Source organism: Sorex araneus, chromosome 6 (assembly GCF_027595985.1).
Source record: "Sorex araneus isolate mSorAra2 chromosome 6, mSorAra2.pri, whole genome shotgun sequence".
In the NCBI taxonomy this organism is placed as follows: Eukaryota; Metazoa; Chordata; class Mammalia; order Eulipotyphla; family Soricidae; genus Sorex; species Sorex araneus.
Genome location: NC_073307.1, coordinates 53,815,107 through 53,843,015, shown reverse-complemented (window position 1 = coordinate 53,843,015; position 27,909 = coordinate 53,815,107). Strand labels below are relative to the sequence as shown.

Genomic DNA, 27,909 nt, shown 5'->3' with positions numbered 1-27,909 from the left:
TCATGTCCCAATAATCTGGTCCCCACTCCAGTTACTTCTTCCATGGGAGGATGAACCTGCCATGATAGAAATGGGTTTAGGGAGCCACTCCCGGCTCTCTGTTCAAGGGGGAACTTTTGGTGAAGGATGAGGAGATAGCAGTTTCCCCCCAAAATGACCTTGAGGCAGGTGGGATGGGGGAAGGGTGCAGTCTTCAGTGCAGGGTGAGGTTCACCGTGGCAGAAACGGAGTGTGGATTCCAGATGAGAGTGCAGAGAAGCAGAAACCCCAGAGCGGATTCCAGTGATGCATTCCTTTAAGCCAATTCGTTTCAGTGGGGCTGAGATCATTTTCTAGGGGCTAGAGAGAGTACAGGAGCATGCCCTCGAAGGGCAAGCATATGTTCCTGCGGGGGTGGCTCTGGGGCACCAAGCCAGGAATAGCCCCCAACCCCTCCCTCCCCGGGCGCCCGGATGTGCCGGCGATAGACGCCTTTCTAACATCCAGGCAGAACAGGGAATATATGCTCGAACTGGGTCGCGTGCTCCTACGGCAGACGGAACTTCCTCCCGTCCTGGGCCAGGATGGACTCTTAGGAACAGCGCTCTGTGTCTGCAGCCGCGGGATGGCGGTGCCAGCCTGAAAGCTGCAGGGCATCTTACAGCTTCCCCGGCTGACTCAGCAGCCCTGCGAATTCCTCTTGTCTGCACCCAGTTTAATGACTTTTCTTCCATACATTCGGCCTTTCCGGGTCTCGAGCAGTGGGAGAAGTGAGGCTCTCGATGTGGGCGTTGCGGGGTTAGGAACCAAGTCACCTTCACACCCCTGAGGATGCTAGGACGCCTCACAGCTGTCGATACCTACGGACAGCTGGCGCCGCGCCTGCGCACTACGCTCCCCAGGTCACGTCACGCTCCGCCCCGCCATCGCCCCGGAAACGCCCGCCCCACGCTACGCCGTCGCCCTGGAAACGCCGTGCCCCCGCCCCTCCGTCGCCCCGGAAACGCACGCTCCTAGCTATTGCCCCGCCCCACGCCGTCGCCTCGGAAACGCCCCGCCCCGCCGTCGCACCGGAAACGCTCCGCCCCGCGACCCGGAAGTGCGCGCGCCAGCAAGATGGCGGCCGCGGCGGGCCCGCTGCGGGGCCTGCGCCGCCTGTGGCGCGCCGTGCTCGTGCTCTCGCAGCTCTACATCCTGTCGGGTGGCGGTGAGTGGGCGCCGCGGCGGGCGGGGGTCAGCGGGGCCCCCCGGGAGCGTCAGGCGGTGACGCGTGGCCCCGCTGTCCCCCTCTAGAGCACTCGCAGCCGCTGGCGCAGTCGCTGAAGGACCCGGGCCCGACGCGCGCCTTCACGGGCGCCCCCCAGGCGCCAGGTAGGACCGAGCCCGCCGCGGCCCTCCCCGTCCCGCCGGCCCCCGGCCCCCTCCCTGCAGCTCGTCCGCCAAGTCCGCCGCTGCAGCCCAGGCGGGCAGGCCCCCTGAGTGGCCTTTGTTGTGGTTTGGGGGGAGGGGCACCACTCCCGGCGGAGCTCAGGGCTGACCCCTGCTCTGCACTCGAGGGTCACTCCTGGAGGTGCTCGGTGACCCTGAGCGGGGTGCCGGGGATCGAACTCGGGTCTGCTGCTGCAAGGCAAGCGCCCCGCACCCCCGTAGTCCTATCGCTCCAGCCCCCCCGGAGTGGCCTCTCAGGCCGCTTCTGCTTTGGGATTGAGGGCGAGTGGGGTGCCCGGGCGCAGGGCAGTGTTAGACCCCACCCCGCAGCCCAGCTCAGGGGTCCCTCCTCTGCAGAGAGCACGGAGCCGCCCCTGCCCTACGTGACCAAGTGTCCCAGCAACGGGCTGTGCAGCCGGCTGCCGCCCGACTGCATGCAGTGCCGCACCAACTTCTCCTGCGTCTACGGGCAGCCCGTGGCCTTCGACTGCGCGGTGAGGCCCGCCGTCACCTGCGTGGTAAGTGCTGTGGCCGCCGGGGACTGAGATCCCAGAGTGCAGGCTCGGGGTCCATGCAGCCCTGGGGAGCTCTCAGGGAACTCGGGGCCTCTAGCCAGGCCCAGCGTAAGTCAGCCTAATCAGAGTCTTGACCTTTCATTTAAAAAAAAAAAAATTGTTTTTGGAGGCTACACACAGCGATGCTCAGGGCTTACTCCTGGCTCTGCTCTCGGGAATTACTCCTGGGGCACTCAGAAGACCCTTTGGGATGCCAGGCATTGAATCCAGGTCAGCAGCGTGCAAGGCAGATGCTTTGGGGGGAGGAGGGCTGCTGGACTGTCGCTTCAGTCCCCCTGACCTTTTATTTCTCATATTTTAATTTGTGTGTGTGGGGTGGGGGAGGTTGTGCCAGAGTGCTCAGTACTATCTCCTGGCTCTGTGCACAGGGATCACTCCTGTCAGGGCTTGGGGGTTGCCCTGTTTGATGCCAGGGCAGGTGCCAGACCCCTGCAGTGGCCTCAGCCAGGACGGGCATCCTGGTGGCTCCCAGCTCTGTCCTGTGAGCAGCCACAATGATAGTCCCGCAGGTAGGGTGTTTGCCTTGCACACCGCCTGCGTAGGGGCCCCTCCGCAGTGTGTGGCCCAAAAGGTAAATCAAAATGCGCTTTTATTTCTGTATCATAAAAACATGTGCACGTGATGAAAAATGTAGCTGAACAAAAGTACTGGGACTGTATTATCGTTGTGAAATAACCTTTGTCCATTGCATGTGAACTTTGCTGTATTTGGGGGGTGTTTTCTGCCATTATAGAAACTGACCAATATACATTTTTATGTGCACGTAGCGGTTTGGTAGCGTGCTCGAGCGGGCACCAGTAATGTCTCCATTGTGAGACTTGTTGTTACTGTTTTTGGCATATCGAATACACCACTGGGAGCTTGCCAGGCTCTGCCGTTTGGTCATGATACTCTCGTAGCTTGCCGGGCTCTCCGAGAGGGGCAGAGGAATCGAACACAGGTCAGCCGCGTGAAAGGTGAACGCCCTACCCGCTGTGCTATTGCTCCAGCCCTTGGTAGTGTGATGTTTTTATTTCATTAGTGCACATCGTTCTTATAATACTTGGTATGTTATTCTGCCACTTTGCTGCCAGGTTCCATCAGGTTAGAATTTTATGACTGGTAGCACGGGGTGGTTTGAGTTTGGGGTTACTCCCCGCGGTGCTCAGGGGCAGCCCCTGCCTCTGCCCAGTGGGTGGCTCCCAGCAGTGGGGAGCTCCACCATGTGGGGGTGGAGTTTGAACCTGGAACTTCCATATACAGAGCAGGTCCCAGTCCTGTGAGCTGTGACAGGTTTGGTTCTGTGTTCTGTGTCCGGTAGGACCAAGACTTGAGACCCCAGAAGCACTTCGTCATCAACATGACCTGCCGGTTCTGCTGGCAGCTGCCCGAGGCCGATTACGAGTGCTCCGATTCCACAAGCTGCATGACAGTGGCCTGTCCACGGCAGCGCTACGTGGCCAACTGCACCGTGCGGGACCACGTGCACTGCCTGGGTAAGTGTGTGAACCCGGGAAGCTCCGGTCCCACACAGACTTGGTTCCAGCAGACGTGCTTGTGGTGCTGTCTCAGTACCAAGCTCATTAGTGATCTCAGTGACCTGAGCTAAGGAGACACCTAGAAAATTGCCGTTCTCTGACTCCTAAAATGTCACTGTGTCACTGTATCACTGTCATCTTGTTCATCGATTTGCTCGAGCGGTACCAGTAACATCTCCATTGTGAGACTTGTTGTTACTGTTTTTGACATATCGAATATGTCATGGGTAGCTTGCCAGGTTCTGCCATGCGGGCAAGATACTCTTGGTAGCTTGCCGGGCTCTTCGAGAGGGGCAGAGGAATCGAACCTGGGTCGGCCGCGTGCAAGGCGAATGCCTACTCACAGCGCTATCACTCCAGCCCCTAAAATGTCATGTTGGAAAAAACAAAAAATCTGTAGGATATGACGCTGACTAACCGCAACCCCTGTCTCCAGGCTCAGTGCCCTCCCCGTAGCTAAAAATAAGACAGGACAGTGTGGTAGAGAGGGTGGGGAGCATGCAGGCACCCCTCCCTGGTTCCATCCCAGCAACACCCAGTGGGGGCGGCCCTGAAGGCCCTGAGCACTGCAGCCTGCAGCACTGCATCCGCCAGCCGGGTCACTGGGAGGCAGGGTGGAGCCCTCCCCCAAGTCGGTAAAATATGACATGTAGCGAGATGATCTCTGAGAGACCGCACTCAACTGGCTGTTACCGGAGTGGCTTGCTGGGGCTGCCCAGCCTCTGAGATTTCCTGGTGCCAGCGATGCCAGTGGCCAGGGGCCGGCTCTGCATCCGGGGAAGTGGAGGGGAAAGATGGTGGTGGGGGGAAGGAAAGAACACCCTCCTCCTTGCTGCTGGCCATGGCTTGTGCTTGACGCTCTCTTCCTCCCCTGTCCCCTTCAGCAGCAGGGCCTGCAGTGGACACAGCTGACCAGGAGTATCGGTTTGGGCCCCGCCTGGCGCTGGGTTCCCATGGGGCTGACCTCACTGCCCTGTCTTGGTGCCATATTTCTCTCCCTTTCTCCAAGGTAACCGCACTTTCCCCAAAATGCTGTACTGCAACTGGACAGGCGGGTATAAGTGGACCACCGCCCTGGCACTGAGGTGAGCCTCCCAAGACTGGGGCAGGGGCCCCCAGTCCCTCACATCCTCCCTGTGGGGGCAAGGAGCTGCAGGCTGTCACTGGGATCGGGTCTCTCAGACATAGCCGTGTGACTCCTGTGGACCCTGGGGTCATCAGGGTGGAGACCAGCAGTCACGGGACTGACCATGTGGGGGAGCAGGCCAGGAGTCCCAGCAGGAACAGACAGAGTGCTGCTTTAGCCGGGCAGAGGGACTCGTGGAGCTGGATGGCTGGGTGCCCGCTCAGCCCCTGCTGCCCACATCTCTCAGAGGACACTCAGCCCCGCCACTCCGCAGGGCTTCCCGCCCTGAGCACACCTACAGGCACTGTGGCTTATGCAGCTGGCAGATCTGTTGCAGGGTTGATGCCCGCCCATCAAGGTCGTCCTTGGGGTCAGCGGTCAGGGGCACAGGCAGGCTCAGAGTCAGGGTCAGTGTCAGGGCCGTGGTCAGCATTCATGGTGGTTGGCAGTGGGTGGTGCCCACTGCTTCCTTCCACTTTGCCCTGTGCTGTTTGAACTCATCTTTGACAGACTTTGAGAGCAACAAAAGTGTCCAAACATGGTCTTTTGCCGTCATGGGCCCCTCACAGGCGGGGTTGGGGATGGGCAGCTGGTGACAGACCCCAACTTCCCACACAGTTCACCCAGCCCCACTGCCCGCTCCTCCGGATCCCACATGTTCCAGTCCCCAAAGCCCTGCTGTGATCCCCACTCCCCACCCTCGCCTTCTAGAAGCGTGTGCACTGGTGGAGGGTCGCCTGGGTCTCACCTGGCCCCTGAGAGGCTCATGGGTGTTGGGGCTGAGAGGCCTCGGGCACTGGTGAACTTCGGCCGTTCCCTGTTACAGCATCACGCTGGGCGGCTTCGGTGCAGACCGTTTCTATCTGGGCCAGTGGCGAGAGGGCTTGGGCAAGCTCTTCAGCTTCGGCGGCCTGGGCGTGTGGACACTGCTGGACGTGCTGCTCATCGGGGTGGGCTACGTGGGCCCCGCCGACGGCTCGCTGTACATCTAGGCCCCCCGGGCAGCAGTGGCTCGGTGGAGGCCCCGGGAGTGTCTCCGCATGTTTTACTGTACAGCATCTGTACTTCGCCTGCCTTGATGAAGGTCGGATAGATGATGAGTGACGCTGATCTGGAATGTGTTTGTATTTGCCTGGACTCCATTTTTTTTTCTGCGAAAAAAAAAAAAGAACAAACCAAAAACATGAAACAAAACAGCGACAAGCTCAAGTGAAAGAATATCCCACCACGGTGGCTGGAGCACTGGTTTTGTTCCTCTCCTCCTCGCTCGCTGGTCTCTGCGGGTCTGGAAGCCCGCTGTCCGCTGCAGAACTTGTGTTTGCATCTTGCTAGTAATGGGCACTGCGAGGGCGCTGACAAACAATAAAGTCATCAGTCCCCGAAGTCACGCGGTCTGGTCCCCTTCCTCTCTTCTCTGTATTAGAGGAGAGAATGTGTGTGTGGGGCCCAAGCGTCTCCAGAGGTACCTGTTGGGTGGGTTCGGGGGTGGGGGTGACTGATTTCAGGGTCCCCTGTGTGCGCCCTTCACCGGACCTCTCTTGAAGTGGCTGCAGATCAGTGGCTTGTTTCCTGTGAGAATTAGCTGTGGACTGTTTCTCAGTGATGGTTTCCGGGGGGGCTCTGTGCACGTGCCAGACCCCTGAGCATTCCTGCTTTCTGTACTGAGAGCAGAAGACCTACTGCCTCAGTCTAGGAGACAGACCGTAGGGTTCTAGCATTTGTCAGCCCCGGGGAGCATGGTCATGTTTTCTCCACCTGGATGGTGGACTTGACGGGGTCCTTGGGACTGAATCTGGCCATTCCTGATGGTGCATGTGTGGTCGCGTTCACAGCAGTCCCAGCACCGGCCAGTAGGTGGTGCACACCAATTACTCTTGCTTTTTCCGGTTCTGTTTCCAGAACCGTTTGATGTGCTATTTTATTCCCAGCACATCATCTTGTGCCTCCCGAGGCCCCAGAGAGAGATCCCTGAGCTCAGAGCCAGACCAGTGGGAGGAGGATTGCGGGGCCCCAGGTCACCTGAGCACCGCTTGGGGTTTCCCCCGAAGAACCCAAATAAATGGTGAATGAAGGCGCCGGGCTGCTGCCGGCTTCCTCTGCTGTACGTGTCCATTCTGCACCTTTGGGGGTTCCCAGTCTGGGCAGGCGGGATGATGGCGGGCCCAGGCGGCCCAGGACGGACTTTCAGGAAGGATCAGTGTCCCAGCGCAGGCCACACGCTGTCCCAACACACAGGAGCCCTAAGTCACGATGCGGGCTGCAGCTGGAGCACCTGCAAGGCTAGCGTCCCCTCACAGGTGTCCAGACTGGCATCAGGTCGTCCTCCCAGCTAGCGTAGAGGTCATCTCAGGCCCCGGGTTCTTGGTCCTCATATCCCAATCCCTGGCATCCCCTCTGCTCTGTGGACACAGAGACCCCCTAGTGACAGCTGTGCCTTACACAGGGAAAGGCCACTGCTGCCGCCTCCTTCCCTGGGTGTGGGGACTGGGAGGAGTGGGGGCAGGTAGGGGCTGAGGTCAGCAGCTACGGGAGAAGGAAGCCCTGGGCGTCAGTGGGCATTGGTGCTTGGTGTCCCTGCCAGTTATACCAGTAGGGGGCAGTAGTGCCCCAGCCCGCAGGGACTGTCTCAACATGCGCTCTGGTGGCTCTGAGGTCCTGCTCCATCTCTCTCCTTAACAGGCATGAAAACACCCGCCAGTGGTGGGGCCCAGCCAGCTGCAGACACCTAATGTTAGGGAACCCAGCATGGCTGTCCCACAAGTACCCGTTACTCTCTGCAATACATTATTCATCACATGCGGTTTATTCTATTCTGCGTGCACTTTACCCCGCTGAAGACATGCAACTGAATCTATTCATTACATGCAATTTATCCCATTGACTGCATGCAATTTATAAGAGCAGGCCATTGGTTTTATTATCCCTTGTAAACTGCTACACATTTATTACATCAATGAAGTACATAATAAAATATACATTTCTACAAACTTCAATATTAAAAAATTATGTTACATATTTTATACAGAGTACTTATAAATAAAATGTTTATGGTATATAAATTATATATCATATAAAGCATATAAATAACCTAGATGTGTAGCTAGCTGTGTACACAGGCATATATATTTAATGTACATTACATTTTATATATTTAATTACATAGTACATCAAATATATAAATTATTTTTAAATACAAAACAATTGGTGCTTTGTATCATTAATGTATACTTATCTCTTATATATTATATAATTAATAACATGATATACTTTAATGTGTTTACTATAATAAATTCCTGTAACGTTGAGACAAAGCATGCCTTTCTGTCTCTAGTATACACACGTATATACTTGGCGTGAATATGTTTGTAAGTATACTTAAATTTCTGAGATCCAGTAAGGATTTACCAGCTCGCTAATGCTTGGTTATTTTTTATTCTAATTTGGGGGACTGCTGGGCCACATCTGGAGGTGCTCAAGACTTATTCCTGGCTCTGAGCTCAGGGGTCACTCCTGGTGGGGACGGGGGGACCATTTGGAGTGATGGGGACTGAGCCCGGGCCAGTCGTGCAAGGGAAGCACCCTCCCCGCTGCACTATCACTCTCGACCTTGGTTGTTTGTAATGGGACAGTGGAGAGCCCCCCGTTTTCTCTGGGTGACTTGGGATGTTGCTTATCTGGGGCCCCCTACAAATTCAGCAACCACAAGTGTCAGGAACAAAGTATTCTTTGCGGATGGGGGGATGCAGGGGGTTTAAGGCACAACCAGCCGTGCTTGGGTCTCCAGGGAATGCTCAGGGACCACCTGTGGTGCCAGGTTTAGTGCCAGGGTCGGCCACATGCAAGGCACGTATCTTAGCCCGTACCATCTCTCCAGCCTCTGAGGAAGCAGCTCCCGGGGCATTAGCACACACTTGGACACATTCAGCCCAGTTCTGCAGAACTGTGGGGGGTGCTTCTGGCTGCTCACGTCACCCTGAGGACAGCAGCAAAATACAGCACTGGACTGTTTTCTTGCAGGGGAGGGGGTGTTCGGGTCACCCCCAGACTTCCACCTGGCTCTGAGTTTGGGGATCACTCCTAGTTGTGACGGGGATAGGATGCAGCCCAGCTGTGTGCACGGTGACCTCCTGATGCCCTGGGATCTCTCTCTGGCCTCTCTCTGGCCCCTCGAGCTCCCTCCTGCAGCTGTGACAGGGTTGTGCTGGCCCAGGAGCCTGTGATAGACGAGCAGAATCGAGGGCAAGACGAGCCCATTGTTAGCACGCACGCCTGATGGTTTCGTCTCCAGCCAGAGTCGGCCAGCATCCCTCCCGCAGGCCCCCCGGGAGCTGGGGGGCTTCGGCTAAATGCCCGTGAAATCTCTCCAGCAATTTGGGGGCCCATCTCTGCCCGACTGTCTTAGGCGGCTTTCGGATACTGGTGTGGACAGGGGCTGTAAATTTTATATCCAATTTTGTTTCTCTGGCTTTTCCTCCCTGCGGGCTTGGCGGGCCTGACACTTGGTTATAAAGAGAAATGGGCAGCGGCTGGGCCTCTTCCTCCCCTGAGAGGCAGCTCACCTTCAGACAGCACTCCCCCGCATGCCCCCACTCACCCCTGCTCTCTGTGGGAGCTTAAACACTATGCAGGGTTGATGGTTCATATGTCTCATGGGGTTCGCTGAGTCTACCCTTTTTCCTCTCTCCTGGTTGCAGCTGAGTCCACCTGCTGGCAGAGTACCAGCCAGTGATGGCACTAGTTGGTTTGAAATGGGGCGGAGCAACAGAACCTGGACCATCACAGCCTGCAGTGGCTACAGGTGACCGTCTGCTATCCTTCAGTGCCTGAGGTGTCAGGATGCCCCACCCCAGAAGCCAGTTCGTTCCTGCGCCTCCAATGCATCTGCTCTTGAGTTGGCGCTTGTGTCCCCGTGGAATGCTGCAGCGGCACAGTGGAGGACGATGGTTTCCAACCAGCCTCCCGCCAAGGCTTCCTGCAGGTCCACAAAAAGAGTGTTCATGGCTCAGCACATAGCCCGGGTCATTTCGTGGTATGATCATCCGCAGTGACCCGGATTTTATTTTTTATTTTATTTCTGAGGCAGATTTTATTTCTGCCTCAGTGGCCTGTGAACAGTTTCTCCCGCTGTCACTGGTTTGCAGGTTGTAAGAAGGCTGGAAACTGCAGGTGTGGGTGGCTCTGCATGGGCTGTGGCATCAGTGCCAACCATCCCCCCTGGGGCCTTTGGGAAGGGGCGGGGGCTGGAACCCAGGGCCTGATGCCCTCTGACTGCTTCCCAGCCAGCCCTGGTGCCCAGGGCCCAGCCATGGTCTCCCACAGTGCATGTGGGGCTGGAGACCGCCCTTGGGCCCTCCCAGCAGGCCACGGGGCGCTGGCCTCTGCCACCAGCCCTGGAGGTGGCGTCTTAGAAAACCTGCTGGTATGGGCGGGCAGACTGGCTGGAGGCAGGAGGGGAGGGTCTGACTGGCTTTGGGGGTGGCTGGGCCTGACCCCGACCCTGGACATGAATGTCAGGAGGCTCTCGAAGGCCCAGCACCTGGCACCCTTCCCTGCCCGGAGGGCCCCGGTGGGCACCATCTGTTCCCAAGGCCCCGCGCAGGAGGCACTCGGAACAGCCGCCTTTTCTCTCCTCTTCAGTTCTGTGGGTGGTTCTTTCCTTTGTTTAGTTTTTGGGGATCCGAGCAGGACTGATTCGCTGTTTGCTCGGGGCTTCTCTGAGGTTATATGTGACGCTGTACCAGAGGTCAGCTGGTGCTGGAGATGGCTGGGTGTCTTCTCTGCGACTCCTGGGCTGTTGGGTTCTCGACTCCCCCCTTCTCTGACCCGAGGAACCGTCTGCGCTCACGCAGAGCTAAGTCCCACCTCAACTTCTGCTGCTGCGTGCTCAGGACTCACTCCTGGGGGGCTCAGGGACCACACAGGGTACCAGGGGTGGAGCCCTTGTGCACGGCCAGCACCACCTCCATGGCCTGACTGATGCTGCCCACCACCGTGGACGCTGCCCCTCCTGCTCCTGTTTGCTACTGGACAGCGGCCCTCACATTGTTTCCATTGCCTTTGGGTATTCCTTATTCCCCACACAAGAGGGACCACTGTGTCCATCTCTGTCCCTCTGACTAACTTCACTCAGCACAACAGGCCTCTCCATGTAGAAGCAAACTGCGTGGCTTTATCTTTTGTTCTGGCTGAGTAATATTCCATTGTGTCCGTGTGCCACAGTTTCTCTACCCACTCATCTATCCTTGGACACAGGGGCTGTTTCCAGATTCTGGCCCTTGTAAACAGTGCTGCAAGGAACAGCGGGCTGCACGTGTCTTTCTCCACTGTGTTTGTGGGCCCTTGGGGAATAGTCCAGGAAGTGAGGTTGTAGGGTCAGCTGGGCCTGTTTTGGATAAGCTCGTGATGTGTACGGCTTGGGAAAGGGAGCGGGGTCCATTCCCAGGGCCCACCTCTCCCCTCGATGGCACCATCTCTCCTGCTCTGCTCCCCCGTCCTTGTGCCAGGGCCTCTTCACCACTGAGTGCTCCTCCCACCACCTGCCCGCGGTATATTATATACACTATACACTCCATTTGGGACTGTATTAATGAGGATTACTGTGCTTGCAGACGCCAGTCAAATCAAACTCTCCATTAGGGAAATTCAGCCCCGCAGTGTGTTTGCTCTGGGGTTCGAGGCCAAGGCGCGGCTGGGTGGTGGAGCATTTGGTGCGGTCCCGGGCACTGCCAGGCGTAGCTCACACAGCCACCTTCACAGCCATAAGAGTGAGTGGCAGCGGGGCAGAGGGGACGTGCTCTGGGGTCTTTCCGTGGGAGCAATGTGGTGCCGCGGACTCTCGGGAGCAAAGACCTTTCTCAGCTGTGGGCAGAAGGAGAAGGTGCAGGAGGAGAGGCCCAGAGAGATTGTCTCATGGTAACAGAGGGCTGCATGCCGAGGGAAGCGGGTGGGGAGTGAGAGGCTGGGAAAACCCAGCAGCGGGTCACCCCAAAACCTCCAGAAGCAGTGCAGACCGTACTCGGGGTTTCATTTTGGTTCGGGGGCCACACTCAGCGATGCTCAGGGCTGACTCCTGGCTCTGAGCTCAGGGATCACTCCTGGCGGTGCTCAGGGGACCACGTTGGGTACCGGGTATTGAACCCGGGTCAGCCGCATGCAAGGCAAATGCCCTCCCCACTGTGCTATCATTCCAGCCGCCCCTTAATTGTAGTTTTAGTTCAGGGCCTCCATGCTGGACTTCTGACCCACAGAACTGTGAGATAATAAATCTGTATGTGATTTGCTGCAACATCCAGAGGAAAGGCAAGAATCCAAGTCACTCTAACAGGCCTCGGCCTCCCTCACGGTCCGAGCCACGCCTGATGTTTCTCTGGGGTCCCGCAAGGACCGCAGTGTGCGAGCCTGTGCCAGAAGGAAGAGGAACTTCGTGACCCGGGCCTTGGGGAACCGCGGAGGTGCCAGGAAAACAGCGACACCATCGCAGCATTCGGGGTGAGGCCGTTGTTTAGGACTTGCGCAGGAGAAGCGTAACCCGGTGGCAGTGACCAACGCCCGTTCAAGGTGACTCAAGGCGACTCTCAGGTGAAACGCCCGAGAGGACTTTCTCGGCCGTGCAGTTCTGAGTCCACAGGCGCGGAGAGGGAGACTCAGCCCGGGGGGACGTCCCTGGCAGACCCCTGCTCCTGTCCACGGTCCCAGTGCTCCTTCCGAGGCGGGTGGTTCCAGAATAAGCCGGCACAGTGCTGCTGGAAACAGCAGAGGGCTTGCAGTGGGAATTTTGTGGTCTTTCTGCTGGGGACGGGGCTCCCAGGCAGGGTTCGCACCTGAGCCACTCCCCGCCTCCAGGGCTGCCCTGAGCGGTGCTCGGCCCCAGTGCTCCATGCGGTATGGGAGGAGCCTGGCCGCCCCACCCCGCAGACGCCCTTGCCCTGGTGCTGGGCAGATATTAAGGCTTGCACAGATGTTTCTGAAACTCCCTCCCGGAGGGGGCTCTCGGTCCCCATTTCTGCCCTCTCTGCACCATCCGGAATGGGGGATCCCGGAAGCAGCCGGGGCAGCAGTGGCTGTGGGCGCCATCGGCGGGGCACACCCAGCTGTGCCCAGGGATCACACCTGGCGGTGTTGGGGGACCCATGGGGTGCCAGGAATCAATCCTGGGCCGGCCGTGTGCAAGGCACGCGCCTTCCCCGATGCGCCACCGTTCAGCCGTGCTGGGCCGTGTGTCCGTGGGGTCGGCCCTGAGCCCGTCCCTCTGCCCTGGGAAGAGGCCTCCGCCTTGGTTCTGGGGTCCAGCCCTCAGCGCAAAGCTCTGCGCCAATGGTGGCTTCGGGTCTGGCTCCCGTTCACACGCTTGTTCTAGGTGACCCCATGGCCGGGGCGCTGAGTGAGGCCACTCAGCCTGGTCCTTCTCTGAATCAGGGAGTGGCCGCAGCCTTCGTGGGAGGAAGAAGCTCCTGCTCTCGGGACCACACCCGGGACCAACAGAACTGCCCTTGGGGGCCAGACCTGAGTGTCTCCCCTGCCGCCCCCCGGGAGATTCACCTAGGGGTCCTCACCTTCGCCCCTCCCCCAGGCCTGTGGGGTGGTTTCTGGCTAGGGGTCCCATCTGGGAACTGGGATCTTCCCGGAAGGGAAATGGCCCATCTGTTTCCCCCTGGATCCGGGGGCTTGTTTCGCCAAGACACCCCGTGCCGGCTTTTTCTCAGACGTGCTCCAGCAGGTGACAGCAGAGGCCCAAGCTGGGTCCCGTCCCTCCACCAGGCCCTTCGCGGCTAAGGAGAAGGCCTGTCACACTGTGGCCTTAAGTTACCCTGAGCAGGGCGTAGTTTTAGACACTCTTAAGCACTCTTAAGTGTTTATGTTGGGGTGGGGGTGACAGCTGAGCCCCTCACGATTTTTTTTCTTATTTATTCTTATTTTTTCTTATTTATTGATTTTTTTTTTTTGCACCCAGCGATGCTCAGGGGTTACTCCTGGCAGTGCTTGGGGGACCATATGGGATGCCGGGGATCGAACCCGGGTCGGCCGTGTGCAAGGCAAACGCCCTACCTGCTGTGCTATAGCTCCGGCCCCACCCTCACGATTTTTTTTTAAGCCCAGTCTGTTTATTCTCTCCCCAGCAGTCACTGGGGAGCTGGTCCTCCTTGCAGGAAACGCCCCGTGATTTTCCTGCTCTGCCCTGCTCCTGGGCGCTGATGAGGGCTCCCCCGCCCTCCCTCGTGGTGGCTGAAGCCCACTGTCCATTGGGGGTGTCCGTAAAAAGGGGAGCTTACTCCCGTGCATGGGAGTGGCCCTCAGCCCCTCAGGGGCCCGCGGCAAATGCACATGGCTCCGGGGTCCAACGCACGAGCCGGGGGTCTATCTCCAAGACCCTGAGGCTTGGAGTATTGCTGGGTGTAGCCCAGGAGACTCTGGTGCGCCCTAACACTAAGGGGGTCGATCCTGGGCCCCACATGCTTCGGGTGGGGGCCTGGGGACGAAGGACACCGTGACCTTTGCCCTCGGGAGTCTCTGGCTGCAGAGAGCTTGGGGATCACATCCCGGCCGCCCATGGCTTGTCCTTGGCTGCTGGTGGGGGGCTCAGGCTCAGGTCGCCCCAGAGCCACATGGCTGGTTCCTCTCTCCACCTGCAGAACGGGGGTGGGGGCAGCCCATGAGAAAGAGCAGACCCCAGCCCCGGGGACTAAGGCTCTCCCCTGGGGTCTCGCCTCCCCAGGCCTCAGTCTCCCCACCTGGAGGAGGACCAGGTTGCTGTGAGCTGTGAGGAAGAGGGGAGGGGGAAGGCGAGCTGGGCGCAGGAGCAGTTCGGGCCTTACTCCTGCAGGGTTACCGGGTGGCACTTGGCTTGATAAACGCATCCGGGGGCTGGAGGCGGTAGGAGGCCCAGGGGCAGGGAGGTGGGGCCACCCACGTGGAGGGTGTGGAGAGGGCGTCGGCCGGAGGCAGGAGCAGAGCAGGGCCCGTCCTTCCAGCCCCACCGGTTCCCAGAGTCCTGCCACCCCCACTAGAGGATGCCCGTCCACCTGCTCCTTACCCAGGGGACCGGTGTCCTCCCTGTCCTGCAGCCTGCCCAGGGGCTCGGGAGGGGGCAGAGGGGGACAGTCCCGTCCCCGCCCGCCCAGGCCAGGGTGCTCTGTAGCAAGTGCGAGTAGGTCAGACGCTTGTCACTGCAGTGAGGCAATGTCTAAACACAGTTCCCCACTGCAGAGGTGGGAAAGCTGTCCTCACCCCCAGCCACCTCAGAGCTTAATCCCGGCACGCCAGAGGGTCCCCCGAGCACCGCCAGGCATGACCCTTGAGCACAGAGCCAGGACTGAGCCCTGAGCATCATGGGAGTGGCCCCAGAATCAAAAAGACAAATCTGTGTTCTCACGGGGATTAAGGTCTGAACAAAGGGCCTAAATGATCAGATTTTATTTATTGGCTGACTCCTGGCTCATTGCTCATTGTCACAAAAGCCCTCTGCAGGCTGGAGGTGGAATAAGGCAGGCGTCTTCACCCCTAAAGTGTCTCCATCACCCTTTCTTCACTAAATAAAAAAATCATCCTAGGGGCTGGAGCAATAGCACAGCGGGTAAGGCGTTTGCTTTGCACGTGGCTGACCTGGGTTCAATTCCCAGCATCTCATATGGTCCTCTGAGCACCGCCAGGGGTGATTCCTGAGTGCAGAGCCAGGAGGAACCCCTGTGCATTGCAGGGTGTGACCCAAAAAGCAAAAAAAAAAAAAATCATCCTAAAAAACATGAACCATGGGGCTGGAGCAATAGTACAGGGGGAGGGTGTTTGCCTTGCATGCTGCCGACCCAGGTTCAAACCTCAGCATCCTATAGGATTCCCCCAAGCACTGCCAGGAGTAATCCTGAGTGCAGAGCCAGGAGTAACCCCAGAGCATCGCTGGGTGTGACCCAAAAAGCCAAAAGCCAAAACAAAACAAAAAAACGTGAGCCAGGGTCCTCCCCAGCCCGGTGCAGGAGGGCCGGGGCCCCGCTGGCGGGTCCCAGCCAGACAGGTGCGGTGCAGGGCTCCTGGGACACCGTGTGGTGCTGGGAGCCTCCGGCCTGCGCCTGGCAGTGCTCGGGGGCAACACAGTGGGCTGTGGCAGGCTGGCGGTGGGTGCACTCGAGGCCAGCACCTTCAGCCTGGACCATCTCTCCAGCCCCGACCCCATTTAATCTTTATCTCGGGAGCCATCCTAGGCGGCACTCGGGCCCCAGGGTCCCCTCCCCCCCCCCCGAGAGATTCTCAGCTGGGCGGGCGGGCAGTGCGATGTTCAGGGGGCCAGCTGTGACAGGGAGCAAGCTCAGGCTAACACAGGTACCCCGCCCCCCCCAGCCTCTGGTTTTATTTATTTTTTGATTTCTGAGCCACACCTGGCAGTCCTCAGGGCTTCCTCCTGGCTTTGTGCTCAGATGTCGCTCCTGGTGGGCTCAGGGGTCAAACTCGGGTTAGCCACGTGTAAGGCAAGAGCCCTCCCCACTGTCCCATCACTCTGCCACCCTCCCCCTGTTAGAGAATGCTTCTAATTCAGATGATGCGTCCACAGGAGAGTCAGCAGAGGGCCCACAAAGTGTGCTTGTGTGCTTGTGTGCTTTCCAGACTCTTCCAAACCCCCACCCCCAGCCCAGCCTGGTAATCTTTGAGTTCTTGTTTTTAAGTATTGATGATGGTGATGGTGATGATGGTGATGATGATGATGATGATGATGATGATGATGATGATGATGATGATGATGATGATGCCAAAAAACAGTAACAACGATGGTCCTCATTCCCCTGGCCCTGAAAGAGCCTCCAGTACAACATCAGGCTACACTAACATGCAACAGGATGAATGGAGACGTTACTGGCACCCACTCGAGCAAATCAATGAACAATGGGATGACAATGATACAGTGATGATGATGATGGTGATGATCGGGGTGGGCACACCTGGCAGTGCTCAGGGCTTCCTCTTGGCTCTGTGCTCAGAGATCACTCCTAGCAGTGCCGGGGTGACCATATGGGATGCCAAGGATCAAACCCGGGTTGTCTGTGTGCAAGTCAAGTGCCCTCCCCACCGTCCTGTTGCTCTGGCCCCTGGCAGTCCGAGTCCTGCAGTCCAGAGCCGGGAGCCTGCCTTTGTGCCACACCACCTGTGCCCCTGATTGGTCCCTTTGTCATAAACGGCGACACCCTTCGTGTGATCTTTGGCTTATTTTGCTTCACACAATGCCCGATTCCTCCACCCTGCAGGGGGCCAACGCAGGGCCCCGTCTTTGCCTCTCCTGCAGCATCACGCTCTGCCGCCCCCTGCTTCAGCCAGTGTCCCGTCCTGGCCACTGCACGCAGTGCCACCGTGGGCAGAGGTGGGTGGCCCTCGTCCTCCGTCGTGGTACTCCCACACTCCTGGCTGTGGTGTCTCCAGAAATCATTTGCCCTGGGCCGGGGAGGCACAGACAGTAGAGCTGCCAGGATCACAGGGGCCACATGAGAGGGATCCAACTCACGACCTCGTGCTTGCATGGCAGGTGAGCTAAACCACTGCGCTATTGTGCCTTTAGGGCCTAAGATTTCATTCTGTAGGAATTTGAATGAGCAGCTATTTTGCGCTTAAAGTAGGGTTGGGGTTCTCTGTGGGGACTTAGTTCCCAGGATGAAAGGTTGGGGAGAAGTGGTTCAGGGCGGTGAAGGCAAGAACCCTGCCCCTCTCCCTGCCCTCAGAGTAGGCCGGCCTGGAACTTCCTCCATAGCTGGGGACGTGCTGGACCAGGGCGTTTTATGTGGAAACGCGTCTCATCACCTGGCGGTTTGCATTTCCGAAACGCCAGCCGCCAGCCTGCCTATGAATATTTTACTGCTGTTTCTCCACGTCGCCTTTGGAGCCAGGTTGCTCCATTAGCTTGGTTCTTTGGGGGGAGGCATATGGAGGAGAATAACTCACCCGGGGGGCCTCTGCCACCACCTACACAAGCACACGTGTGCGCCCCTGGCCCACCCTCTGCAGAGCGCTGGCAGCCAGCACAGGTGCAGGCCCACCCCCTTCCCGGCCCTTCCACGGCCCCGCCCTGCAGGCAGCCGGCGTTCAGCGGCTGCTGCTTGCACCAGCAGTGCAGCCCGCTTTGTCCAGCCCTGTCTGCTACGAGGAACCCGGCGGGCCGAGGGCAGAGGCTTGGCGGGGCCGGGGACGAGGGACCGTCAAGCCCGGCTTCCCTGAGTCTTCTCACACTCAGGGTCTGTCTCAGTTACACAGGCTTCTCCCAGAACACGCGTGTCACCCCGGGAAATGCCGAGGGCCCCCGAACTCTGCCAGGAATGGTCCCCGCGTGCAGTCAGGAGCTGTGAACACGCCAGAGGGTGGCCTCAGGCCCCCCAAACCAAAACAAATGGGTGTTTCTGCTTCTAGTAGTTGCCTGGTTGGAAGTTTTGTGTCCTCCCTGAATTCAGCCAGTGAAGCCTGAGCCCCTCTAGGGAGGTATTTGGAGAGGACAGTCCCAAGGCCCCCAGGGTTATACCCAGCAAAGCCCCGGGGACTACACACTACAGGGATCAAACTCGGGGTCTTAGGCCTGCCAGCCTCCAAGCCATCCCCATGGCCCTTCTGCTTAACGTTGTCCTCTCTCCTGGAGGCTGCAGGCCTGCCCTCCCCTGAAAAGCTCAGGCTGAAACAGTCTTTTTTTTTTTTTTTTTTTTTAGTTTAAATAGCTATTTTAATGAAAATATAAAAATAGAAGAAAAGGGAACATAGAAAGGGAAATTAGGTATCTATTTCTCATGTTCCAATCAGGCTACTCATTATTAAAATATTTTTAGGGGCTGGAGCAATAGCACAGCGGGTAGGGCGCTTGCCTTGCACGCGGCCGACCCAGGCTGACCCAGGTTCGAATCCCAGCATCCCATATGGTCCCCTGAGCACCGCCAGGGGTAATTCCTGAGTGTAGAACCAGGAGTAACCCCTGTGCATTGCTGGGTGTGACCCAAAAAGCAAAAAAAATAAATAAATAAAATAAAATAAAATATTTTTAAATTATTTCACCCATAATACCCAAAGCATATATACTTTATTTGCTTCCTAAATTGCAATAAAAGGGGCTGGAGTGATAGCACAGCAGGTAGGGCGTTTGCCTTGCACGCAGCCAACCCAGGTTCGAATCCCAGCGTCCCATATGGTCCCCTGAGCACCGCCAGGGGTGATTCCTGAGTGCATGAGCCAGGAGTGACCCCTGTGCATTGCTGGGTGTGACTCAAAAAGCAAAAAAAACAAAAAAAAATAAATTGCAATAAAGGGGCTGGAGAAATAGTACAGTGGGTAGGGCGCTTGCCTTGCAAACGGCCAACCCGGGTTCGGTTCCCAGCATTCCATATCGTCCCCTGAGCACCACCAGGGGTAATTCCTGAGTGCAGAGCCAGGAGTGACCCCTGTGCATCGCCGAGTGTGACCCAAAAAGAAAAAAAAAACCTAAATTGCAATAAACAGAAAGAAAATATCAACAGTGCCAAAGTGCTTGAAATAAAGAATTTCATTTTATTTTTTAAATTTTTTATTAGTGAATCACCATGAGGTACAGTTACAGACTTACAAACTTTCATGCTTGCATTTCAGTCATACAATGATGGAGTGCCCATCCCCCCACCAGTGCCCATTCTCCACCACCAATGGTCCCAGTATCCCTCCCACTACCCCCACCCTGTCCCCCCCACCCCATCCCACCCCTGTGGCAGGGCATTCCCTTTTGCTCTCTCTCTCTCCTTTTGGGTTTTGTGGTTTGCAATAGAGGTATTGAGTGGCTGTCGTGTTTGGTCTATAGTCTACTGTCAGAGAGCAGCCAGCTTATAGGGTCTCATCTCTGATGGTGACACCACCTCTCTGCCCCAGTCCTAGGAGAAGATGAAAAGCAGGGTGGGGAAGGGAAGGGAGTGGAGAGAGGTGGCGGGAGGGAGCAGGATCCGAATTCTAATTTGTTGGGAGAGTTTGTGGGGTTGTGGATGATTCTGGGGTGTGCGTGTGTGCATGTGTGTGTGCATGTGTGTCCGTGTATGTGCGTGGTGTGTCTGCATGTGTGTATGTGCACACGTGTGTGTGTGTGTGTGCATGTGCACATGCATGGGCTTGCTGGGAGTGGGGGGACGGAAGGGGGCTTGTTTACCAACAATGACACCAGGAGCCAGTGTGGCCCCGAGGCAGGATGCAGATGCCAGGTCGCAGGTCATTCTCTGGCCCAGGAAGAGAAAGCTCATACATACTTGTGCAGCGAGGCCCAGGGGGAGGAAGCAGCATGTGACGGAGGAGAGGCGGAGGTCGGCCCTGACGGGCGGGGAGGATGCAGCAGCCGTGGGCACGAGGCAGCCTATCCGGGTCCCCCTCTGCAGGCGGGGTGGATGGGCTTAGTCGAAGTGACACTGGCCTTTGGGTCATGGGCTGGGCCAGCCTCGGAGGAGGCCGAGGAAACTGCGCCAGGATGTACTGAGAAACCATCTCCTGACCTTCTAGAATGTTCCCCAGGGCCGCCGGGGGCAGCTTTCTGGGTCTCTGAGAGCCTGTGATTGTTCTTGATGTATTTGTTTTTATCTTTGGGCCTTGCCGAGCCGAGTCAGGGCTGGGGCTGGCTCTGTGCTTGGCACGCGCTTGAGCCCCCGGGCAGTCCCTCTGGCCCAGGACTCTGGGGTCATTCCTCGTTTTTCACCATGACAGGAGGCCACCAGCACTGCACGCGAGCAGGCGTCCCGGGGAGCTGCAGCCCCTGGGCTCTCTCCGGACCCCCATTTTCCTTTTGCTGGTGAGTGAACCTGGGGCCTCAGGCACGCTAGGCAAAGTGACCTTTGGCCCCAGCCTCCTCTGGCCTTTAGGGGGATAGAAGGAAAGACCCCATTTTCCTTCAGGCAGGGGAGTGCACCGGGACCCCAGCACCAGCCTCTGCTCAGAGCTGTGCTCGAGCACGTGATGTGACCAGGCCCCAGCGTGCTGGCCCCTGGGGTCACTCAGGGCGCCCTTCCCCGCTTCCTGCTGGGCCCTGCCTGAGGGGGGTGTGCAGGGACACCCCCCAGCCCGTCATCACCCCCTTGTGCTCAGTTAGGGTATGACTCTGGCCGAGGAGGGAGAGGCCAGACCCAGGGCACAGCCTGTGGGAACAGAGCAGGGCCGGGCCTCTCTGAAGGGCCGGAGCACACATCCTCTTTGGCCAGCGTGGACAGCGGGCTTGTCCCTTCCTTTTTCTTTACAAAGTCCCCACTGGAGGGCCCGAGCGATAGGACAGCGGGAAGATGTTTACTGGGCACACTGCTGACCCAGGCTCAATCCCCAGCACCAGATAGGGGGCTCTGAGCCCCACCAGGCGTGATCCCTGAGCACAGAGCAAGGAGTCATCCCTGAGCACCGCCAAGTGCAGCCCCCAAACTAACCACATAAACCCCAAACAAAAGTAAGAAGAAATGACTGAGACTTACTTCCATGGTGCTGGGGGGGGGGGGTCGCTGCTGACTGGGGGGTTGAGGAGCAACTCCACAGTCTCCCACTCTCTGGAAACCCCCTAGGGGCCCCCCAGGCTCAGGAGAACACGGCTGGAGCACTTCAGACTCTCCAGGGGATGTGGGGGGGGGGGTGTCCTTACCTGCAGTCAAGAGCTGATTCTCACCTCGACTGAGACGGTTTAGAATGAAAACCGTCCCTGAGAACCCGCTGGTGCTGTTTCCAGGTCCCCGTGGTCTGCACTTTGGCACTGCCCCACTGCGGGGCGGGTGAAGTGCTGACCCAGACGTCCGGTCCACACTCCAGGGGCCTTTGGGAGTCACCTGCCGGTTCTCGGAACGTTCCCTCAGCTTCTTGCCACCCACGAGGCCTGTGGCATCTGCCCAAAGGCACGAGCAATAAACAAGGAGACATGAACACCGGGGTGAGCGGGCAACGGGCCACGCTGCGGGCCTGGGCACAAACAGCCAGGTGTGTGCACAGCGGCGTGGAGGTGCCCCGACGATGATGCCAGCCACACGGGGTCAGCGCCCCACAGGCCCGCCTCGGAGGTCAGAACGGGGCCACCGCTTGGTTCTGGGCTGGAACCAAGAGCAACCATGGAGGGGTTCAGAATGAGAAGGGACAGGGCCCGGGGGTCAGGCTGGTCTGATGGAGGGTCACAGTCACGGTCACCTGTCCAGGGATTGTGAACTTGGAACAAGAGTGCTCGAGAGTGGCCGCAGTCAGCTCCCTCGGCTTCTCTAGGGGCCCAGCCCGAGCTGGAGAACGTTCCAGAAAGCGCGTCCTGTCCCCTGCCCCCACAGTTAAGACCTTTCCATGTGAGCACGCCAGGCCCGGCTGTCGGGCACGAGCCTGCGGGGGCCCCTGTGGGACAGAGCTGGGGCCCAACAGCCTCGCCAGCTGGGCGGGCAGCAGCGGGCCCAGCCAGGGCCGCCTCCCAGGCCAGCTGCAGGGCGGGGCTTCCTGCGGGCCTGGCGCCCCTGCCAAGCCCAGGGGAGGGGATGGCGGGGGCCTCCCGGGGGAGGTGCAGGAGCGGGAGCAGCTGCTGGGCCCCTCAGCAGCCCCCGCACCCCCGCTCCGTAGCGTCTCCCGTAAACAGTTGTTTTTCGAGTCTCTGCCCAGCTGTGTTAAATATTAACAAAGAACAAAGAGCCGCTGGGGGCCTCTGCAGAGATTTCAGGCATTGCTGCCGCCCAGCGCCCACCACAGCTGTGGCCGGGCCCGGCCCACCTGCTGGCCACTCCCTCCACATGGTCCACCGCGGTCCCCAGCTCTCCTCACTCTCCTCCTCCTCCTCCTCCTCACTCTCCTCCTCCTCTTCCTTACTCTCCCTCCTCCTCCTCCTCACTCTCCCTCCTCCTCACTCTCCCTCCTCTCCTCACTCTCCCTCCTCCTCACTCTCCTCCTCCTCCTTACTCTCCCTCCTCCTCACTCTACCTCCTCCTCCTCCTTCTTACTCTCCCTCCTCCTCACTCTCCCTCCTCCTCCTCCTTCTTACTCTCCCTCCTCCTCACTCTCCCTCCTCCTCCTCCTTCTTACTCTCCCTCCTCCTCACTCTCCCTCCTCCTCCTCCTTCTTACTCTCCCTCCTCCTCACTCTCCCTTCTCCTCCTCCTCCTCACTCTCCCTCCTCCTCACTCTCCCTTCTCCTCCTCCTCCTTACTCTCCTCCTCCTCCTCCTCCTCACTCTCCTCTTCTTCCTCCCTACTCTCCCTCCTCCTCTTCACTCTCCTCCTTCTCCTTACTCTTCTCCTCCTCACTCTCCCTCCTCCTCCTCACTCTCCCTCCTCTCCTCACTCTTCCTCCTCCTCACTCTCCCTCCTCCTCCTCACTCTCCCTCCTCCTCCTCACTCTCCCTCCTCTCCTCATTCTTCCTCCTCCTTACTCTCCCTTCTCCTCCTCACTCTCCCTCCTCCTCCTCCTCCTCACTCTCCCTCCTCCTCCTCACTCTCCCTCCTCTCCTCACTCTTCCTCCTCCTCCTTACTTTCCCTTCTCCTCCTCCTCACTCTCCCTCCTCCTCCTCCTCACTCTCCCTCCTCCTCCTTACTCTCCCTCCTCCTCACTCTCCTCTTTTCTCCCTCCCTCTTCCTCCTGCTCCTTCTCTCCATCTCTCCCATCTCTCTTTTCTCTCTCCTTTCTCTCATACACAAATTCTTCCTCTCCCTCCATCTTTTCTCTTCTCTGTCTCCCCTCTCTCCTCTCTTCCTCTCCCTTTTTCTCCTCTCTTTCACACACATTCTTTCCTTCTCAGTAAACTATGAAAGTGAGCATTTGGGGCAGGAGTGATAGCACAGTGGGGAGGGCGTTTGCCTTACACACGGCTGGCCTGGGTTTGATCCCGGCATCCTATATGGTTCCCCTGAGCCCCATCGGGAGTGATTCCTGAGTGCAGAGCCAGGAGCATTGCTGGGTGTGACCCAAAAACAAAAACAAAGTGAGCATCTCCCTCTCACGCCTCTAGGCACTGAGGCCACTTCCGAGAGGTACAGAGGAATCGAACCCGAGTCGGCCTTGTGCAAGGCAAACACCCTACCCGCTATGTTATTGCTCCGATCCTCATGTACTTCCTGCAATACCCTCTCAAGCGTGTGCATGCATGTGTGTGGGTGTGCATGTTTGTGTCCATGTATGCATACATGCATGTACATACGTACCTGAGCACATATACACACATCAAGCATTGCACACATGACTGTGCATGCTTCTACGTCTGTGCCTTGCGTGCATCTGTGCATGTGCAGGTGTGTGTGCAGTCAGCCCCCTCCCCCGGGCTGGATCTCGGCTTCCTTCCAGGATTGCGGGTGGCTCCTGGGTGCATGTGGGGCCGCAGCCAGATACGGGGGGCTCTCTTGTAGGTGGCCTGGGAGTCCCATGGCTGGGAGGGTCCGACTCCAGTCCCGCATGTCTGTGTCCAGAGCTGCCGTCTCACGGGGAAGTGCAGAGAGGGCAGGTTGGAGATGGGGGCGGCCGCCCCCAATGACAGAGTCTCAGATACCAGTGGAGGCTGTCAGGACCCAGCTGCCGGACAGGGATGAAGGGAACATGGTGCGGAGATGGGGGCGGGGGGGCAGTCACTGTCAGGGCGCCTTGCTGTGCCTTGGGGGGGGGGTTCCCGGGTCACCTGGGAAGTGTGGGGGTTGCGCCCTGTCCCCTGCTCCCTCCCTGGCCCTCAGCGGAGAGCACCTGAGACAGGGGCTTTGCCCGACCCCTGGGGGCTGCCTGCCCCAGCTCTGCTCTGTTGGCTTCTTGGCCAGGTCCCGACCAACCGTCCAGGGACAGCAGGTGACAGTGCTCTGCGCCGCCTGATGGGATGAACTCCACCGGGCTGTGAGCCAGGGCGGGGGCTTAGGAGACGCGAGGAGTGCTGCTTCTGATGCCGCTGCCTGTCAAGGAGAAGCTTGACTCGGAACCCTTGGGCCAGCCCAGAGCACGGTGGGGAGTGTCTTCTGTCTCTGTCTGTCTCTGTCTCTGTCTCTGTCTCTGTCTGTCTGTCTCTGTCTGTCTCTGTCTGTCTGTCTCTGTCTGTCTCTGTCTCTCTCTCTCTGTCTCTCTCTCTCTCTCTCTCTCTCTCTCTCTCTCTCTCTCCTCCCTCTCTTTCTCTCTCCCTCTCTGGATTCCTGCCTTTGTCCTTTGCAATTGTAAATTCTGGTTTTGGTTTTGGGGAGCCACAGCTGGTGGTGCTCAGGGCTGACCCTTGGCTCTGCACTCAGGGATCCCTCCTGTGGGGCTCCTCTGGGAGCCGGGATGGGCCCCAGGTCGGCTGTGTACCACAAGCCCAGCACCCTCCCCGCTGCGCCCACTCTATCGTTCTACCCCCCTCACCCAACCCCACCCCGCACACTTTGTACTTCTTTATATTTGGGGGGTCTCCCAAGCACTGCTTAGGGGCCTGGGGTCACTGGTCAGCACTCAGCCATCCCGGTCTCTGTGCTGTGTGTGCCCCACCCACACCCCCTCCCTGTCCCTCCTGAGCTTTAACCCCAGAGCCCGCCCTGATCTTGGTTTTTCTTCTTTGTGACCCTCGGGCTGATGCTGTGACCCTCCAGGGCGCTCCCTCGGAAAGGTCTGGACTTGCGGCTTTGCAGGCTTGTGCAGCCTGGGCTGGGGCTGTCTCCTCGCTTTCCTGCTCCTGGGCACCCGTGCTCGGCCGCATCTACAGGAAAAGAACCATAGCTTTGTTCTGACGGCTGTTCCCAACGGCCCGGGTCCGAGGAGCACCCGAGGCTTGGGCTTCTCCGCGTTGGCGGTCGGATGATGGGACGATAGCGGATGAACTTGTGCGAATGATAATCATCCCTTGCACTGAGTCTAGGACAAATATTTTGAACACAGCCACGGCAAGGATATGAATGTTTGCTTGGCGCTATTTATCAGGAAGGACTGCCGCTCGTTTATTATGGTAGAGCTTTGTATACAGAAGCTGAGTTTTCCTCTCCCTCCACCCCCACCCCACCCCCATCCTGGGGGCCCTGTTTCTTGCCGGGCCAGAGCTCTGCGGGAACAGGAAGCCATCATTCCTATTTAAATGGTGTGATTTTAGGACCGAACTGTAAAGGGCCGGAGAAAGAGAAGCTGAAGGGTGTGGAGCTGTTTAATATTCTCCCTGACAGATATTTTTGCCCTGAAAATTACATCCCAGCTACGGGGAAACAGGAAATTTTTAAAGCGCCGAGGTCAGGAGACAGGGTGGGTGGGATGTTTACCCAGCCTCTGTCTGTGGAGAGTTCAGAGACTCGGGCAGCGAGGGAAGTTTCGTATTTGTATTTTTTTTTTTTAATTGGTGGGTGGCTCTGAAGAATTCCTCCCTCGAGTCTGCAAACATCTAGGAAGGTTCTAGAGCAGCTTGGAGAGGCCACGAGGGGGCTGCTCTGCTCACATACATGGTAACAGGGGTCTTGTCTGTCCGTGTGTTTCCTTGCAGGGGGCCTGAGCGACAGCACATCGGGGAAGGCGTTTGGCTTGCATACGCTGACCCAGGTTCGAGCCCCGTCACCCCACATGGTCCCCCAAGCACCGCCAGGAGTAATTCCTGAGTGCAGAGCCAGGAGTAACCCAGATGTGCTCCCCACCCCCTCCAGCCCTCCAGTAAAAACGTTTTCTTTTAAAACCTCGTTTCCTCCCGGGGCCAGCTGCCTGTCCAACCACTTATCACCTGTGCTGTCCCCAGAAACAGAAGCCGAGGGATGATGGGGTGACAGTATGGGGGGGGGGGGGTTAAGCCTCTTCCACTGTACAGGATGTCAGGCGGGGGGTTGGAACAGCCACAGACCTACACACGCTGCTCTAGCCCCCCCGGGTCCCACGGGGCAGCTTTCCCAAGCGTCTGGCAGGGGCTCGACCGCATTCCAGCATCCCGGGGCCTCTGGGTTTCCAGCTTTCCCCCTTTGCCTCGGCATCTGCCTTTTGCGATCACACCCAGGGGCTCTGAGCCCGCTGGGGATGGTTCTCGGGTCTGTGTCTGGGACATTCTGCTGACCCAGAACTTTTTTTTTGGCTTTTGTTTTTGTTTTTGTTTGGGGGCCACACCCCAGGTGATGCTCAGGGGTGACTCCTAGCTCTGCCCTCAGGAATCACTCCCTGTTGGTGCTCGGGGGACACTATGGGGTGCCAAGAACCAAATCTGGGTTGGCTGCAGGCAAAACAAGTGCCTTCCCTGCTGTCCTATTGCTCCTGTTTGGAGGTTCTGTTTTTGTTTTGAGGTCTGGTCCAGAACTTGGGAGGATTGCTGAGTACCACTTCAACCGTACAGGGTGCATATAGGCCCCGGGAAAACAGACTTAAGCAGAGGGAATGGAGAAGAGGCTTGACCTAAAAAGAAATGAGGCGAGGGCCAGAGAGATAGAATAGTGGTTAGGGAGCTTGCCTTGGCTGGTTTGACACCGGGAACCACAAAGTCTCTCAATCCCCGCCATAATGGCACCGCAGGGCCTGAGTGACTCTGAGCCCGCAGGCCCTAACACTGGCTCGGTCAGCTGAGAATTGCCTGGATCAGTCCCTGGGCCCACTGAGCACTGCTCGGGGCCCCCCACCCTGCAATAAGTAGAATGGATGCGAGGACCAGAGAGGTAGTGTAGTGGGCAGGGCACTTGCCTTGCATGCGGCCAACCCCAGGTGCAATACCTGGCACCCCATATGGTTGCCCACCAGGAGTGAGCCCTGAGCACTGCTGGGAGTAGCCCAAATCCTCTGTTCCCACCCGCACACACAAAAAAAATGCCCCAATTCAAAGGGCTGGAGAGACGCAGTTCAGTGGACTGGAGCCAGGCTGTGCGTACAGCAGCCCAGGCACAGAGCTGGAAAATAAGCAAACCCAGGACAGTACCTGAGAGTAGGGAACCATGAGCACTACAGCCAAGTCGGCCAGCACGCCCAGCTGGTGCCACACTCCTCGCCTCTCCCTTCCGAAGTCTGTTATTTCCTTTGGAAGGGAAGCCTGGGCTGGGTTACACCTGAGAGTGCTCAGGGCTCACTCTCGGTGCCTGAACTCAGGCCTGGCAGGCTGATGGGAACAACAGCCGGGCAGCTGTGAGCATCCCCGCAGCTCCTTCATCCCCAAATACCAATAGATGAGCACTTCTGGGCGTGGACCAGGAAAGCTGCCGTCTGAAGGGGGTGGAGGGGAGGAAGGATACCAAAAATACTTTCTTTCCCATGGGAAAGAAAGCTAACCCACAGGACAGAGGGTTTCACACAAATCTAGTGAGTATATCTCCTGAGATTTGGGGATTTAGCATGCCAGCGATCAAACGTGGGTCTGTGGAGGGAGGTCAGGAGACTCATATGGGTCAGTCATCCGGGGGCAGCCCTGGGTCCCATCCCCAGTCCCCTCTGGCTATAAAAGTCA

The 27,909-nt window shown here is 58.1% G+C and overlaps 1 protein-coding gene across 1 annotated transcript; it reads left to right on the top strand.

The window, feature by feature from the left end:
• The first annotated feature begins 1,031 nt into the window (after nt 1–1,031).
• On the top strand, nt 1,032–5,807 carry TM2D3 (TM2 domain containing 3). The gene is made up of 6 exons (XM_004617753.2): nt 1,032–1,186; nt 1,273–1,350; nt 1,765–1,925; nt 3,283–3,457; nt 4,509–4,584; nt 5,452–5,807. The coding sequence occupies exons 1-6, from the start codon at nt 1,096–1,098 to the stop codon at nt 5,615–5,617; spliced, it is 747 nt and encodes a 248-aa protein (XP_004617810.2). The 5' UTR covers nt 1,032–1,095; the 3' UTR covers nt 5,618–5,807.
• Nucleotides 5,808–27,909: the final 22,102 nt, after the last annotated feature.